Consider the following 18,904-nt stretch of genomic DNA (forward strand, 5'->3'; position numbering starts at 1 on the left):
AACTTCCACCAGTGAATGTTAACAATCAACTATTTATTATCAAAATAGTTTACTCAGTTCACAGAAGCTGCATTTTTTTAAAAATATCTTTTTAATAGTTTCGTATAAAATGTTTTGCTTTTTATTTCGCGGTTATTGGTAATAAGAAAATACTTGTATAACATAATTTAGCTTAAAAAGGCGAAAAAACATATTGAGTGCAAAAATAATTCATAATATTGCAAATTTCACTGGGTAATATGTAACAATTTGAAGGAAACAACTTTGTTTGTTCGAGATAATCTCTTGTTTTTCTTAGTTTAATGTCGATCTTATTGGTATAAATCTCGAAATTCGATTATTTTACAGAAACTTTTAAGTATAATAATTACTTAAAGAAATTAATTCTTTAAGGAATGAATGTCGAATGTCAGTAATATAAAATGTTTACTTCGATTATTCATAAAACTTTATTTTTCACCGAAATGTAACAAACTATTGTAGATATTAAGAATTTAGTTTCTATATAAATTTTCAATGAAAAGTGTGCATTTTAAATTATGCATCGGGTGTTTATCTTTTTATAAATGATTATATAAATTAGTGATATAATGAAATTCATTTATCTTACAAAAAGAAACAGAGGGTATGACTTTAGTGTTTCCATGCTCTAACAGATGGCGATAGCAAACTTAAGACACGAAAACTCGTTGCTAAGCAACACGTCTTTGGGATCTCTAGGATCTACTAGTAAATAACAACTGAACATGATTGTTCCAATGGGGGTTTCGTAATGGTAGAGAATGGCCGAGTCACGGACTGAAGAGGTGCAAGATCGGAGTTTGTCCGATGAGGAACAGCATTCTTCTACATCACGCCATAAATCCAAGCCCCACTCCCCTCTCAGACGGGGCTTGACTAAAGTCTCGAAGTGGGTACAGGTCGCTCGAAAAGCGTTAGTGAATAGTTCCGGGGACAATACAATGGGGCACGTGGTCTCTACTTCATGCGATTCGAGTCAGGATACTTCCAAAAACGCAAAGGATGCACCGAATTGGAATTTATCTATTCCTGAGTTGTTAAATGAGATTGAGAGATTGAAGACTGAGCTTGAGGAGAAGGATGTTATTATTGCTGATTTGAAAAATGAAGTTATGCAAATGAAGGTAAGTTGAAATAGGATTAGAACGGAATGGGCAATATAATGATAAGCTATATATTTAAACTTTTCCAGAAAGCGGATTTTTATTATTTTTTTTATTTTTTTGTAGACAATGAGATATTCGAGTCTTTTGTGTTGTTATAAATTGGAATATAAAGCATCTGTTTGGAAACAATACGAAAGAACAGTTGGTTGTAAAATGTTACGCATTTCTTAACATTGTCTAAGACTTTCCATTGATCTAAAAATGTGCATATATACATTGCTTGTTATAAAAAAACTTCCTATCATCGTAACGTGAATACAGTTTTTGTTTTTAAATTTCTTCTGATGAAGCTAAACTCAACAACTATATTCCCCTCTAATTTTTACTTGAAACAGCCTAAAATAATTCAATAATAACTTTTTATTAACAATTGAAAAACGAACGAGAATGAACTACATAAATTAAGAATGAAAACGTTTAAAATCAAATAAGATATTCCGTTTTGTAATAAATTCACTTCTAGCAGTTTTGAACAAATATTTGTTAGTTTGAAAGATGAAACTAAATAAATTATAAATTTTTAAATAATCTATAGTTCAAATAAACAAATAACTTTTCAGAATTTCGTTAGGTCATTAAATATAGCTTTCCAAACTCAAGAAAATCTCAGTTCATATAATTTAGGACGGTCTCCAAAACATATAGTTTATATAAGCATTGTTAAAGAATAAAAATTGCTTATAAATTAACTAAGTGTATTTGAGAAAAAATATTTAAACTTAGGTATACAGAATGTATAAAAAATAAAAAAGTAATAAAAGAGAAGTAATTTTAATTAATAAAAATCTACAATTAAATATTGGTCAACAATTGGAAATGGAGTGGAATTTAATAATTCTTGAGTCTTTTATATTTGTTTAAAAAAAATTAATCAAGTCTTTCAATATATCTATCATCTAACTAATTCTATCCAAACATGGTTCTGATGACCTTAATATTCCCTTTTTATGGAAGATCTGACCATTCAAATTTTCTTAGAGTTCAGCTTTTATCCATACCTAAAAAGATAAGTGGAGTTGTTAATTTTTCCTTCTCTCAGTTTGTGGTCAACACCACAAATACATACATTTTTTAAAATGTTTATTTAATATTTGAAATTAGGATATTCCTACACAAGATTGCTGAGATTTGGAACTATTTTCATCTTTTTGGGGATAATCGACCCTTATTCAGCAAAAATGTTCTTAAAAATACTGAAGTCCTGAACTTCAGAATAACGACCATTGCGTCATTTTCTTAAATCGCAGTAAACTATACTGAAATCTTTAACAACTTCAGATTAAACCTTTTTCTCATAAAAAAATGTGTCAATTTTTTTTTAATATTTCATGTTTTTGAATTTTTGCATTTTTGAAGTGTTTATAGAAACTTTCTATTTTGAAATTTATTTGAACTGTGTTATAATGAAGGATAATATTTCTTAGTGAAAAACTTTTGTCGTGTCGTGTACTTCAAATAAATGACTTAAAACTGAACACAAACTGAAACAAGAAATCGTAAAAACTGTTAAGAATGAAATTCAAATTCTTCAATTTATTAGTCGCTACTGTAACAATTTTTTCTACAGCATTTTAATCGTGTTACATTTTTATCATTTTTACAAAAATGTGTGTTTTTTTTTCATTTTTCATATAACTATTATATACTGCTTAGGTTAACATTGCGAATTTTTAGTCTTTTCATGTTGGTTGTGGTTCTTTCGCAGAGAAAGTATTACAAATAAATTAAATTTTTAAAAATTTTTTTCTAGATGGTTCACATTTTGGGGAGAGGGGATGTATCATAAGCAGCTTTAACAAAACTTTTTGGGTTATTTCTTTGTCTAAATTCATTTTTTTAAAATTCATTATTCAAAACGAAACCCGTTCTTAAGGACCAAAATTGGTGAATGTTGATTTCCACCGGTGAATGTTGACAGTCAAATAGTCGCTTTGGTAAATGTCCGAAATATCGAAATATTTACTAGGTCTTGTTAAGTGCCACTGTCTGGTATACATTTGTACCGTATGCCCTACATCAATGTTTTTTTAAAGTCAAATGCCACTGCCCAATATGCATTTAACCGGTACTCCGAACACTGATGTTTCTCCCAATCTATCTCCAGGATATATTAAAATGTCGAATAAATATAATAATATCAACGAATAAATTAATATCAAAGTAGATATAACAAAAATTTCGGACATTCACGAAAGTGACTATGTGATTGTCAATGGTGAAATTCGACATTCTCTTGATTTTTGTTATTCATGGTATTTTGTTATTCATGTTATTCATGATATTTGTTATTCATATATATATATATATATATATATATATATATATATATATATATATATATATATATATATATATATATATATATATATATATATATATATATATATATATATATATATATATATATATATATATATATATATATATATATATATATATATATATGTATTCCATTCAGCCTGACATAACGCATTTATGCATAATTCTGCATAATGACTGTAAAACTTTTAAAGCAATTTCCCTTTTCGTATGAAATTTCATAAGAAGTCTATGAAAATTTTTCTTTCAATATAACAATTTTTAAGGAAACAATGACTTTTTTTCAGACTACCATTATTTTCATGAATACACTAATTCTAATTATAAAAGGAATGCGTTTCATTCCCGAAAGAATTTCGTGATTTTGAAATGCGGATGATTTTTAACATGCTCTTGTTTTGATTTTATATGCTGCATGAATTATTTTTACCCGCAGACGGGAGTTAAAATGTATTTCGTTCTGCACAAAATGTTTTGTTTATTCTGCAAGCAAAAAACAAAAACCATCGTTTTTCGGTACAAGAAGTTATTTATTTAAAACTCTAAACTAATAGTTTGAGCTTTGCTGTTAAAATAATCTCTTTCAACATAGAAAGTCAGAATTTTTTGCAAAAAGTGCTTAGAATTTTTTGAAAGCTTACGGAAATAAAAATAAAGCATAGGAGACTTATTCTTTTTGTTAATATTAAAGCACAAATGTAACAAAAGATTGGGTGAATGATTGTTTTATTAATTTTAATTTAAAGCGTTCAATAGTACATATTTTTCCATTCAGAAGTAAAACAAATACCTGAATTTTTGTGTTTACATTCAGTTATAGAGTTTTTCAGTTATAGAGTTTTTCACTTGTATACTCAATTGATTGATACTTTCATCCTCCATTTCACTATTTCTAATTCACATATTTAATCATTTACGAATTTTTTCACCTATCTATACATACTTATTTCTCTTACGCAGTGATTGAATACACGTTCACGTTGGCAACATTTTCGCGTTATTTACGAAGTTTTTTCGCATTATATACAAATTTGCGTTCGTAGCATGGTAGCAAACCACTGAAAAATTAAACTAATAAGCGTTCATACTCAAACGAACATGTTTACAAAATTTCTGAATGAAAACTCCCACTAGATTCAATAAAGTGAGCAATAAATTAGAAGGAAATGAAAGATTAGCAACGAACAGTTCACAGCAAACTGTATTATATATTTTATTATTAATAAGTAAAGTAAGTAACCTAACAATTTTGTTTTAATTAGGCTTAGTAATTGACACAGAAGACAGATGCATTTTATCACCAGAAATAAGCCAGAAATACGATACCCATTGATTTAAACTAACGTTTTTGTTTAATCCTGATATATTGCCTATACTAGCCGCCAAAGGCGGCCAGCTTGTCCGCCACGCTAAAGGTTTTCACAAATAAAGTTTTTTAAAACATAGCGGGAAATCTGAAGATTAGTGGGCAATTAAAGTGTTCCTGTCCTGCAATTTTGTCTTCATATCCAGTTCTGCTGCAGATGTGTTTTAGCTCTTGAGGATGTTTGAAAATGTAACTTTGCTATGGTAACCTAAGGCCTATGGTAACCTAACCTATAATATAACTATCAGGTGGAGACTTGTGTTTTTTTTTTTTTTTTTTTTTTTTTTTTTTAATTTTATTTTTTTTTTTAAAAAAGGCCTCAGAAATTGTAAAAGCATACAAAAGTTGCTTTCGAAATCATCATTGGCCAATAGCTGAAAACCTCTTCTAATCTTCTTTGATGTTTCTCTGATACTTCTTGGGCTCTAGAATTGCTTGTCGAAATTCGGCCATGTTCCATCCTTCTCTGACGTTCCACAGACGTTTCTTGGGCCCTTCTTCTTCTTTGAGAATCTCTTAATATCTTTTTCTTTGACAAAATACAAAGTTTTTCGGAAGGCGGTTCTGCCATATCAGTAATCGGGATTTTAAGAAGTCAACGAATACTTTAGAACAACAATTACTATGAAAGCAAATCATGAAACTTCAATATTAAAATCTAAGTGCTTACTTGCAAACTGAAACTTTCTGAAAATAACTAATTACAGTTAATAAAAACTGTTAAAATAAAGAATAGAAAAACCAAAGAGATCCAAGATAAGTGTGATCGTTCCTTCAAAAACAATTAAATTCCTATTTTATATATTATATAGCTACAACGGTTAAGAAAAAAAACTAAAATGCTAAATACATGAAAAGAACACGAAAACGAATTAATTTTTTATGGTACTACCTATTTCTATATCGCTACAAAAGTTATCGTCCTCGCTTAAGGGAAAAAAAATAGAGCGTGGAAAGAAGAAGAAAAACTTATTATAACAATTATGAACAGCGACAAATATATCAAAGCGAACCGTTCTATTTACGTGGCAGCATATTCGATAGAATATGCTGCCACATTTTTAATACAAAAGTTAAACTTTTCTCCACTTTGATAAATGTAAACTAATGCGAACTTTACAATTAAATTATTAATTCCTTCGTATATTAATGGCTTAAGTTGTCGAAAATTAATATTTCAATTGTAAGGTTCGCATTAGCATAAATTTATAAGAGGGAGAAAAGTATATGCATTTTTTAATAGTTTTTTGAATATGGCTCTTTGAAGACGAAAAAGTATAGATTTTCTTACAAAATGACTGATAATTAAAAAACTAATCCAAATTTTTGAAAAAGAAAAAAAATACTTCTTCATTATGTCAAAACACAATTTTGTGCCGAGTTTCGTGCCTGGGCGAGGTTTCTGGGGCGATACATTGTGATTACAGACACACACACACAGCCGCGTTTATTATTATGTAGGGGAGAGTGGGATCAATTGTAACACTTTTTACTTAACTATTTTTAACTAACAAAAAATCCAATATATTATTAGTATTAATTGACAGACGAGTAAAGTAGACTATCCTCTACTAGAAGAAAATAATAAAAACCTTATTTTAAATGTTATTATATTAGTTATTAACAATTTTTGACAGTCGTGCACTTGTTACAATTGTCCCCACTTACGGGGTCAATTGTAACAGTTCATAAATTCAACTAAAACATAGTTAATTATACATATTATCATAGTTGAGATATATTTTTTTATTGATCAAAATAGTTGTGATATTTTAGGAGTAAAAATAATAATGAGCAGAGACCTAATGGGTTAAACTTTTAACTTTCAGGGGTTAAAAATTTCAATTTATGCTGTGAAAGGTGACAAATAAAATAATGCACATGCAACATAATATAAATGATATAGGAAACTATTGGTGGTTCTTAAAGAGTTAAGTAATGGTTTGTAAGCATAAGAAATGGGGCCTAAGGGGTTAAACAATTGCAATTGAAACTATGAATTTTATTTTCAGCTGTTTCAATCGTCCCTTTACTTATTGTTACAATCGTCCCCAAGGCGCCATTTCAGCTTCATTTGTTAAAAACAATGCTAGTTAATTAACAAAGCTAGTAATTTTTTTTTGAAATGATAATTAAGGTGCCCACTTACATATTCGGTTAATAATTTTTGTTTGTTTGAACAAAATTACTTTGTTACAATATAATATTCTAATACCAAAAAAAGTACTTACGTAGCGTGAAAATATCTTTTGTGATCTAACTCTTTCAAAATTAAATAAATATGGTTGCCAGCAGGTGTGTACATGTAGATTTATTAAATACACCTTGTGCGCCACCTAGGAACTAAATCTAGAACCAGACACTCGAAATTTGTGCTCTGTTACAATCGTACCCTGTTACAATTGACCCCACTCTCCCCTATAGATTACCCGCATTTTATCTATTTTGTTACAATGATGTTTTTGTTTTCTAATCCTTTTCTTTGGTTTTAATACATTTTGCGAGTTTATACTAGGATAAAAGATTAAAAACTATTGTGTCCCCACATACTGAAATTTATTATATTGTAAATAGGGAGATTCTATGAATATCCAATTAGCATTATAAACATTGTAAAATTTTTTGGAACTTAATCTTAAAAAGAGTACCAGAATGCAAACAAGCCAAAATATAATAATATATAACAGTATAAAATATAATAGTATTGTACAGTATCCAATGGGAAAGCGAACCTAGATGAGATTGCGAAGCAATCTGAAAGGAACTGCCAAAGAGTTCCAGGGGTTAGGGAGCACAGCAAAGCGGGAGTAGAAACTCATTTCTTATTTGAAAATTATGTAAAATTTGAAAACTTATTTCATATATTTCTTACTGAAGTTATCGCAGAATTTACCGATACAATCATCTCTAAATATTAATTAATTATAACTTATTAAAGCAAAGTTAAGTATATTACAACTTCCATCGCGATGGACGAGATAACTCGTCTTCCAGGAATATTCGCTGCGTCTTTTGTTGTATAAGTGTATATGGTTAATGATTGCAATTGATTATTATTTTTTAAAGTGAAATAAACAAGATTTAAATAAATTGCAATTTGGTTTCAATTTTAGTACTGCGGGGGAACTCTGAGCGTGGAGGGTAGGACAAAGACGCGTCATTGCCGCGATAAAAGTGTTAAGAAGCATTAAAATCATGAGAAAATTAATGCTGTAATTTTGCATAAAGAATAATAATCTGCAAGCAAGATCATCTAAGAATGGTAATTAAATAAAATTTTAATTTCAATGATTTTTCCTTAATTAAAACATCCCGGATTTTATAAAATATTTGTATATTCTTAAGAAAGTTCTATTGATAAAGATAATGTTTTTCAGGTTACTTTAAAACTTATCGTTCCTAGTAAATTTGTATATTACCCAGATAATTTGAGAAATGATACAGTTTTCTAGCTATCCTAGTTAATCTGCACATTGGGCGGAAAATTTTTAAAATAAATTTTTTTTGTACTTTAGTAGTAGCATTTTCTTTTTAAAAGACGTTTGCTAATGGTACGTAAAGACATTTTCTGAAATATTTGTATATTCTTAAAAAAAATTTGATTGATAAAGAGAATGTTTTTCAGATTATCCTAAAACTTATCGTTCCTAGTTAATTTGATAGTTGGAGAAATGATACAATTTTCTAGCTACCCTAGTTAATCTGCACATTGGCTAGAAAATTTTTAAAAGAACAAATTTTTGTACTTTTGCAGTAGCATTTTCCTTTTAAAAGACGTTTGCTAATTATACGTAATTACATTTTAAATACTAATATTCGTTTAAGTATAATGAATACTGAATCCGAAACAATAATTCATTCAAAAGTGTATTTTTAAGAATATATTTTGAAGAACATAACAAAAAAAATGAGAGGGAGGCTTCAATATAATAATGTAATGGTATATCAAAACTGAAAAAAAAACATTTTTCTTTTGTAATAAACTGAAGAACTGAAATGTATAGAGTTTTTGAGGATATCATTGCCTTAGAAATCCATTTGAAAGAAAAAAAATTTCCTTAAAGCTTTTTAATATTTTGCAAACAGAAAAATATGTATTTCTCTTGAAATGACATGTTTGAACAAGCTATATTATGCGGAACATTTTACTTCAATCAGCTTTTTGTATTCCCGACTGCTTTTGAAATACGCAGTCTTACGCGATCAGAAATGATAGAAAAGGTATTTTTGTTCCATTTTACAACTGACGACCGATGAAATTGCGATTCTTTTTTATTACTTTCCCTTTTGTAAAGAAATGATATTTTGAAGGTATTAATATAGAGAGAGAGAAAGAAGAAGAGCTGAATTGTTTGTGCCGTAAGGTAAATGCAAGGTATAAATATTAACATTTATGAGTCTCGAAGGACTTTAAATCTGTTACAATAAATCATTGAAGCGCAATTTTAATTATTATTGAAAAAATGGTAAAATATGCATTTCGAAATCTTATTGAATAATTTTTAAGTACTCAGTAATATTTTTTTAATATTTTCGCAATTTCATTCGGAGTTTATATAATAAAACGAATACAACACAAAGGACATTGTATTAAATTCAGTAACAATTCAATTCTTAATTTAGTCTTTAGAGTTTTTTTTTATGTGGGATGACGATTCAATCACACGGTATACATTAATGAAACAGTTCAATATGATACTATCAACGACATTTTTCGCGAAGTTCTGCTAATTTTTGCAGCAGAAATTTAAAAAAAAAGGACGACAATAGGAATTTTAAAAATTGCGGAAGAATTTCCTTTTGTTAGGTGGTCACCCACACATTGCTTCAAAAAAAAGAAGGGGGGGGGGTTATTAAATTGCAATAAGGAAGCGATGTTCGCTTTTCTGCATTGAAACCACAAGGTAAAAGAAGTCCGAATCAAATTGTGGTAAAAAGTACCGGCACTCATGGTAGCGGTACATTTAAAAAAAGGCAGGCAGCAAATTTTAATTGGCAGCAAAATTAAATTTTAATTTTTCCATTAAAATATGCTGCCGGCAAATTTTAAAGGAACAAAAAATCTGATAATATTACAGTTATATTTCCTGAAAAATCTCGGAATTACGGAAATAAAATAATTATTATTGCAAAAGTTATGGCTTAAAATTTTACGATAAAAATGGATTTATGAATGCTGCACTCAGGATGTCATTATTTTTCACCGTAACTTGATCTGGAATTTTTTTACAGGGCAAAAATAAATAAAAAATTTCTAGTTTATAAAACTTTTTCACTAATATTGCTCCCTTAAACATCAGAAGAATGTAATTCCTTGAGAAATATAGTTTGTCATAATAGTTGAATACTAATTATTTTTAACTCGTTATAAACCAAAATTTTTTAGAATTATTACAAGCTGAAATTCCCTCGCTGCAGAAGGACGTTCGTTTGACATGCATGTTTTAGGCAGAGAATAAGCTAAAAAATCTGATATTGTTAGCAAACGTTGGGAAAATTTCTGGCATAACCGTACTCTATGACATTTCTGGTTAAAAAAAATTAAAAAAAAATATAATACAGATTAATAAAACTTTATGAAATGCGATATTTAAACCATCTAAGAGGTAATTTTTCGATTCATATGATAACGGTTTACCGGAAATTTTGGTTTTTAAAATTATCGCTTTCATTACCACACATTTAGTAAAAAATATAAACTTGAAAAGTATATTTTACCAAATAATTATTTCTTATATCATGCTAAAAAGTATCATGATAAAATTGCCAAATTTTACCACAATTTACAAATTCTATTACATTTTATAAAACCACATTTTTTTGTTAAATTTACTAAATTCAGTACTATAGCGCTTTTTGGTGTTTCCATAGATCGAAAAACAAGGTAAATTTTACCACGTTTGAGTGAAAAAAATATCACATATATAATAAATATATGCATGCTATTTGCAGCAGGAATACACTTTGTGATCAAGATAATATTAACTGGGTACTTGCACTTTAAGAAGAAGAAGATCACAGGTACCCACACACGTGACCTATGAAGTCAGCACCAACTGATTGAAGCAAAATGGCGCTTTAAAGTCGACTTAAGTTTCTCCCACATAAGTTAGAATGTTAATTAAATATAAAGCCGTATCGTACATCGAATTTGTTGAAATATAATTCTTCCTCGTCTACGTCTTTTACTTAACTTAGATTTATTATTTGTTTATATATTTTATCGTAACCGTGATATATTTTTATTTCGTGTACCTGTCAACTTCGATGCATAATAAGTTTGTTTATGTTCTACATAGCTTCATGCCTGTTTTTGTGTTAAGTCAGAAATATATAGTGAAAAAATTGATATCTTTGTGAAAGAATATAGAATGTATTTAAGACTTATTAATAAGACTTATCACGTATACTTAAGATAATTGAATCTTGACGGACTTGGTTTACTCAAATAGAAAGGAAAAAAGAGTTGCAAACGTGAAAAAATTCCACGTTTTAACGACCAATTAGAATCGTGATTCCCGCATTACGTCACTTGCAGGTATCCCATTTCCTAACATGAATAAATTACATAGTCATTTTTTTGTAATAATTTGTCATTTCCATTGTTTTCTTTTTTTGAACTTTGACTGCCCTATTTTGAAATTATGTCAATAAAAATAAAGACCACTTTTAAGTCAAATAAATTGTCATTGGAATTTTATAAAAAAAATTTATTTTTATAAACATTTTCAGAAAACAAATATATCTGATAGCCATTATTATCTTTAAAAAATACGCTAATTAATGGACTGATTCGCATTTCAATTTCAAAATACATCTTTATTGAATTTATTTTAGAATATAAGTTTTATATATTTACTGAAAATATCAGTAAATTTCTTCTTTACTGAACTTTCGAATTGGAATAAGAATAAAATTGTCAAAGATGTTTCATGTAAGAACGGGGACAATTTCCACGTAATTTTCTGGTTTAGATAAATATTTGTCGTATTTGAAGGTGTTTTGCCTTTGAAGCAAAATAGAATCTGCTTTGTTTCCAAACTTAATTTTTCCTCATTTTCTTGATAACTATGTATTTTCGAACAAATATCGTGCAAATTTGCTGTAATCATTACATTGCGTTATGTTAAACCGTATTGTAGAGTAGATTAAACCATCTTAAACTTTAGTACTTGATAAAGTAAAATTGACTAATAAATTTATTCCACATCTTATTTCAATTCTATTGCATAGCATTACAGGGCTAACCATTAGACTGTTAGAATTTCCATTCTAAAATTATGTTAAAATAATCGGCACTATAGTTCGTCCATCCGATTAACCGTTAAGTTTACGGGGAAGAACACTTTTTACTTTTATGGTTTTGAAACCGTTTACAACTAGTATGGTTATAAAATCATGAATACAAAACTATACGGGTTTTTAACCATTTAAAAATAGGATGGTTTCAAAACCGTCCAAAATAAATTTAACTGGGCAAAAGAGTTAAGCTTTTCGTTAGGTAATGAGCATTGGAAAGTACTGGACCCAAATTTCATGGTTCTCTGTGTCATGAGATTGACAGTTTAGCCCTCTCGTCTATAATAAACAGTTTTTCTCACAGTTAACAGTTTGAATACCATATTTTTTTAAATTGTTATTTGACTGTTTTTGTGGAATACGGTAAAATAACAATTAAATAAAATGTTATTTAACAATTTTGTCCGAGAAATTTCGAACAGTTTTCCAGAAAGTACTGCGAAGAGCTCAAATTTTGCATACAAATAGGCTTTGAGGAAAGGAAATATTATGGGAAATGAATTTTGAAATTTATGCAAGAATAAATTAAATTCGAAAACAAATTTATTCCACATTTAATAAACTGAACTCTTGCAACTTTATTGGCATTTAATGCTCCCTATTAGGTTTATTTCGAACTTTATTAGCATTTTAATATAGACCAATTTCGTGTAACTATGCTTAAGAAAGCAAATGAAAGAAAGAGGAAGGAGAAAGAAAGAAGAGAGAGAGAGCGAGATGGAGAGAAAGGAAGAGAGGGTGGGAGAGAGAGCGAGAAGGAGAGAGAGAGAAGGAGAGAGAGAGAGAGCAACATTTACTTATACATCGTAGAAATTTATCAAATGAAGCAAGTTATTTATTCTATCAGTAATAAATACTTTTTGAAGAAAGCCCATTACTTTTAAAATAGATGAATTTATAAAACTTATATATTGACGAGATTTTAAAGTTATGAAAGATGAATTCTGAAGTTGTTGCTTCTAATTGATTTTTCTAAACTTTTGTTCTCGTTTGAAGATAATTTTTATTTATTTAAAAATATTTCATACCATGATATATTTACGCTACATTTTATCTTATAAATAATTCAACAAACAATCATTTTTAAAAATTCCCGAAAAACATTACTACATTTTATTTTTCCGCCTCACTAAAAGTTGTTATCTGCAAACAATGCCAAGATATAAAAAAAAAAAAATATATAAATGAGTATCCTAAACATATTTCTTCTTGCATCTCTTTGAAGAACATTTATGATCTTATATGAAACGCTGTTGACATACTTAATCGATACTGTGACGATAGTGAGCCAATCGACTAGACTTTTCCTTTCATAAACTTAAGTGCAATTGTGTTACAAGCGTAAAAATATGAAATTGGAAGTTTTCATGTTAGAAATTCCATTTTATTGAGAATTGTCTTCAGTTTTTTTTTCAAAAGGAAGTCCAATAAACAAACAAACCGTATTTAAATAATTCTTTTAGATAGTATTCCTAGCCAGTTATTTGTACAGAATTACCATTTATTTTCCAAACAATTTTGTCTTCAAATGAATTTAATAATAGAAAGAATATGTATACATTGATTTATTGACTTGACGTCATTTTATTCGAACGTTTAATAGTACTTTAAATAAAAAGGAATAATTTGTTCGGTATTTTTTTTCTACTAAAAATACATATTTTTACACTAAAAACATACTTTTTATGCTCGCGTATACATTTAGTTGGATGCTATAGATAAGGATGAACTTATTTCCATTTTAACTTCGTTTTTTCACATTAAAAGTAGGAGCGAAATATTATTATTTTTTCAATATGAAATTATGTAAAATAAGGGATGTCGCTTGTTATAGTTTATAGAAGTTATAAGATGCGACCATTGCTTTGAATGTTACAATATTATAATGCAAAGCCTTTTAAGAAAAATCGGTTCAGCGTTGAACCTCATTTTGTCACTCACTTTCACCATAATTTTGGTTATATTTGCTGCTTCAATAATTAAGGTGTTAAACTGAACTATGTTTCCGTTCATGTTGGTTCATAGTATTGTAAAATCGGTCCTCAAAGTACGATAATATGTGTCAATTTAGAGCCCTAATAAAGGTTGCAACCGCTATATGAGTTCAAACTCTAAACATTCTAACAGTTTAGCATATATGCATTTATTAATTGTAGAATATTTTACTTTTTAAAAAACAAAAATGTTTTAAAGCTCTTTTCTTTTTAGGTATGGTATCAGAAATAAGAATAACTTAAAATTCAGGTTGAACGATATTTTTTTTTCGTGGAAAATACAGAGTGTAACACTTTGAAAGGATTTTCACGCAGTCAATGAGTATTAAATATTATAGTCGCCTTTGGTGATCCGCCTTTTTTAAATTAGTATAATTTCAAGTATTTTGTGATTTAAAATCGTATAGTCAAAAATCAGGACACTAACTTTGTAAATGTAATAAATTCATATTGCTCTATTTAATTTTTGCCTCCTACGTGTTAGCATGGAATCGTGGTGAATTAGTTATTAAAATGTTTAAAACGACATACGATAACATAAAAAAAAATGCTAATTATCTCAATGGCGTCTTTCATGGGTAATATATGAAATTAGAAGCTTGATAAAAATCAAACTACGCATTGATTTTCTATTATTAATTATGCGAGCTAATGAATTTTATTTGTAAGAGTTTTTTTTCGCTAAAACAAAGCGAATTTTAATTGTTATAAATTTCTTCAAGTTTAAATAATACACAGATCTCAAGCAGTAAAATTTTAAATTTTAAAGCACAAAATAAACTTTAAAAAATATTTTAGCTTCATGGTGTTGTTCAAGAACTAAAAGACAGCATAACCGAGTACTTACGTTTAATTGAAGAAATCAACTTTTACATTTACTTGTCTAGTTTAATTGTTTATTAAAATGGACTTTAGCCTACTAGTTTCCTTTAGCTCTTGTAAGCCCAGGTTATTGCTATTTTGTAAGCCAAGATTATTGCTATTTCAAACTTTTCTTGTCTTAATATTGAGACTCAGGAGTTTGACTTACGCGATCTAAAACTTCAATGCGTGTACTTAAATACATAATTATGTATGTTTGGGGCATCGATCCGCTGTTGTTTTCCTAATCTCTCAACTTATATATACTTATCAGTTGAAAGGACTATGCGTTGATGACTGCTTTTAGAGTCGTCACCCATACAAACATTATACATTTACGACTCATGAGTACAAAGTTTAATTTCGTTGTGCATTGCCAAAATTATATCTCGGTATTTTCCTAATTAATCTGATTTTTACATAGGTGTCAATATTTTTATTTCCCTAATAAAATTTGGCAACATTCACAATAATATCGTATTCAGTAATTACGGCTTTGTATAATATTCACAATATTGTCATATTCAATGCAACTATGTGTATTATAGGTAGGTAGAGGCCTGTGTTCATCAGAAGCTAGAATGTTTTACTTGTTGGTGAATTTTGCGTCATGGTACTAATAACCTATAAGTACTGATTTGTTTGTTGAATGCCGTTTGGAAAATCAATAATATAAGGATATTTACGTTTAACATAACCACTGACGGTGAAATATAATATTTTTTCAATTTTCGATAACTTATATGTTAGCCAGCTTATTTGTTTCTAGCACGCTTTACAACTGCACTTAAACTATGACGTTAGAGAACTTTAAGGATATCTAAATTTTTCTGGTGCTTTCTATTTTTTAAATACTTTGCAAAAAAGATGTTTCCATGAAAGCGCACATTTTAAACTATAATAATAGTTTGCATCAATAAAATTTCGTACATTCAATACTCTGTCCGAAGTACATGACGCCTGAAAAAGACCTACAAACCACCCCTTAAACATCTACAGCTAAAAACTTAACAGCTGAAAAAAAAACATGATCCAAATTGGTACTTTCGTTCTTGAGTTATTAGCAAACATACATAAACAGACTGACTCAAGCTTATATTTATACTATATAGAGAAGATGCGAATTAATTTGTTTAGAAGGTACTTACGATACGAAACCAGGCACAAAAACTTGCAACAGTACTTTTTATGAATAAACACCTTCATAATAAGAGATGGGAAGAAGAAATCTTATCCTGAAAATATGGTCCCGATTATGAATAGTAATGTTTGAGATTAGTAAGGCTTGTGAGTATATCTCTAGATGTTATGAATCATTTTTCTTATGTTATATTTTCGTGTGTGTGCTTTCTTATGATTATTCATTATTATTTATTTTAATAACGGACGGAACAGCATTGGACACACTATGGATTATTAAATCATATATATATATATATATATATATATATATATATATATATATATATATATATATATAAAGAAAAACTATTAATTAATAAAATATTTTTAAAAATTTGAAAAAAACCTTAAACCCCCCTCCCCCCCCCAAAAAATTCCAAAATATATCAATACGAGGGTTGCTATTTATATTTCTGGCCTTGGCAACAGTAAGTGTTGCTAGGCAACTGCAGACGATTTTAATCGAAAGTTTGATATTTTTAAACATAAATTCAGCAGACGATTTACCATTATAGCTTCATTTGTGTTGTTGACAGTAAATTGAAAAGTTCTTCTCTTTCAAAAAATGGAATTGAATCGTGAACATTTTCGCGCCATTATTTTTCAAAACTTTCGACGTGGATTGACAAGACAAGAGTGCTTCGATGAACTTAATTCTTTATTCAGCGATAAAGCGCCATCCTACAGCACTGTAAGAAATTGGTATAACGAATTTAATCGTGGTCGATGTTCGATCCAGGACGAATCCCGTGCAGGTCGTCCAAAATCCGTTGTGCCAGAAAAGATCGATGCTGTGCGTGAACTGATAAAGCAAGATCGTCATGTGACATACCGTGAGATAGAGGCGTCTTTAGACATTAGTATGACAGTATGACTAGCATCAATAAAATATTGCATGAACATTTGAGCGTAAAAAAAATTTGTTCGCGTTGGATCCCGCATAATCTGACAAACGCTCAAAAAAAGGCTCGTGTCGATTGGTGCAAGGAAATGTTGGAAAAATGCGTTCAAGGTACATCAAAGGCTGTGTATAACATCTACACAGGTGACGAATCATGGATCTATGCATATGAGCCGGAAACAAAACAGCAATCAACTGTATGGGTCTTCCAAGACGAGGCAAAACCAACAAAAGTGGTTCGAGGAAGAAGCACATCGAAACAAATGATTTCCTGTTTCCTCGGCATTAACGGTCATGTGGCAACAGTTGCGTTAGAGCAACGCAGGACGGTCAATTTTGAATGGTACACGACCATTTGTTTGCCAGAAGTCATCGGAGAAATTGGAAAAAAGCAGAAGAACATGCGAATCATTCTTCATCATGACAATGCGAGCTCTCACACATCGACTCAAACAAAGGCATTTCTGACGGAACGAAAGATCGAACTGATGGGTCATCCGCCGTACAGCCCTTATTTGGCACCCAATGACTTCTTCTTATTCCCACACATCAAAAATAAATTACGAGGACAACGATTTTCGACCCCCGAAGAAGCGGTTGATGCATTCAAAACGCATGTTTTGGAGTTACCTCTATCGGACTGGAAAAAGTGCTTTGAAAATTGGTTCAAACGCATGAAAAGTGTATTGATCATCATGGAGAATATTTCGAAAAACAATGAAACCAATTTCTATCCCACATATTTGTTTTTTCATTATTAGGCCAGAAATATAAATAGCAACCCTCGTACAATATTATGAGGAGCACCAAAAAATTGAATCGAAAATGAAGCAAGTTAAGCGAAAAATACAAAATGAAACAAATCAAGCAAGAATAAAAATGTAATAAAATTACGGAAAAAAAACACTAAATGTAACATATCAAGCAAGAATAAAAATTTAATAAAATTACGGAAAAAAAACAAACACTACATGTAACATATAGTGCGAGTAGCGAATTCAAATGTCTTTCCACTTACCGGCATCTTGCAAAAATTATTTAAAATATTATGTTAACAAGTTTGCCAGTTTACAAAATATGAAAATAAAAACGTAAATAAAGGATAGTGGGATGTTTTTATAACGCGTTCTTACTGTAGTACAAAAACATATTTGATTTGTCAGTTGTTTTGGATCGGGCAGAATCTGGATGTGCGCAAGGTAATTTTATTATACTGGATAATTTAAAGTTTATAATTAAGGAAAGGTCAAATTTTAATTATACAATTTTAATTTTGATAATCCTTAGAGAATTTATTAAAATTTATTGAAAAAAAAAATGTTTCATTAAATATTAGAAGATTTTTAGCAATGGATTCGTCTGAATTGGATTTGCACACGGTATAAATACAAATTTAGGGAACAAATTTTTTTGATAAATCCAATAAAAATTATAACATGCAATTAACTTAAGGATTTTAAACAGAATTTATTTACATTAGTTGGATATCCATTGCTTTTTATAATTTTTATTTGTTTTTATTAATCAAATTTCGGAATTGTTTCTTTTTAATTTCATTCCTTTTTATTTGTTGTTTTGGACAAATAAACATTGCTACTAATTCTTTTAGTTCTAATTATTAAAAATAGTATTTAAATAAGTATTAGAAACATTAGAATTCCATGTAATTAGCCTATTTGTACTCAATTTAAAATCATTCCTTTTAACGTACAATTCACCAATGAAAGATAAAAGGAATGATTTTAAATACTGATATGTTCTATTTTAATACTTAAATCCAACAAAATTAAAATTA

The 18,904-nt window shown here is 29.0% G+C and overlaps 1 protein-coding gene across 1 annotated transcript in view; it reads left to right on the forward strand.

Annotated features, from left to right (window-relative positions):
• Positions 1 to 721: 721 nt before the first annotated feature.
• LOC107436702 (cGMP-dependent protein kinase 1-like) overlaps positions 722 to 18,904 on the forward strand; it is a 107,579-nt gene continuing 89,396 nt past the window's right edge. Inside the window, exon 1 of the mRNA XM_043045989.3 lies at positions 722 to 1,145. Within this exon, the coding sequence (XP_042901923.1) occupies positions 783 to 1,145 (363 nt within the window). The 5' untranslated portion in view covers positions 722 to 782. The remainder of the gene's footprint in view (positions 1,146 to 18,904) is intronic.

Source organism: Parasteatoda tepidariorum, chromosome 1 (assembly GCF_982258835.1).
Source record: "Parasteatoda tepidariorum strain Cologne lab strain chromosome 1, Ptep-v5.0, whole genome shotgun sequence".
In the NCBI taxonomy this organism is placed as follows: Eukaryota; Metazoa; Arthropoda; class Arachnida; order Araneae; family Theridiidae; genus Parasteatoda; species Parasteatoda tepidariorum.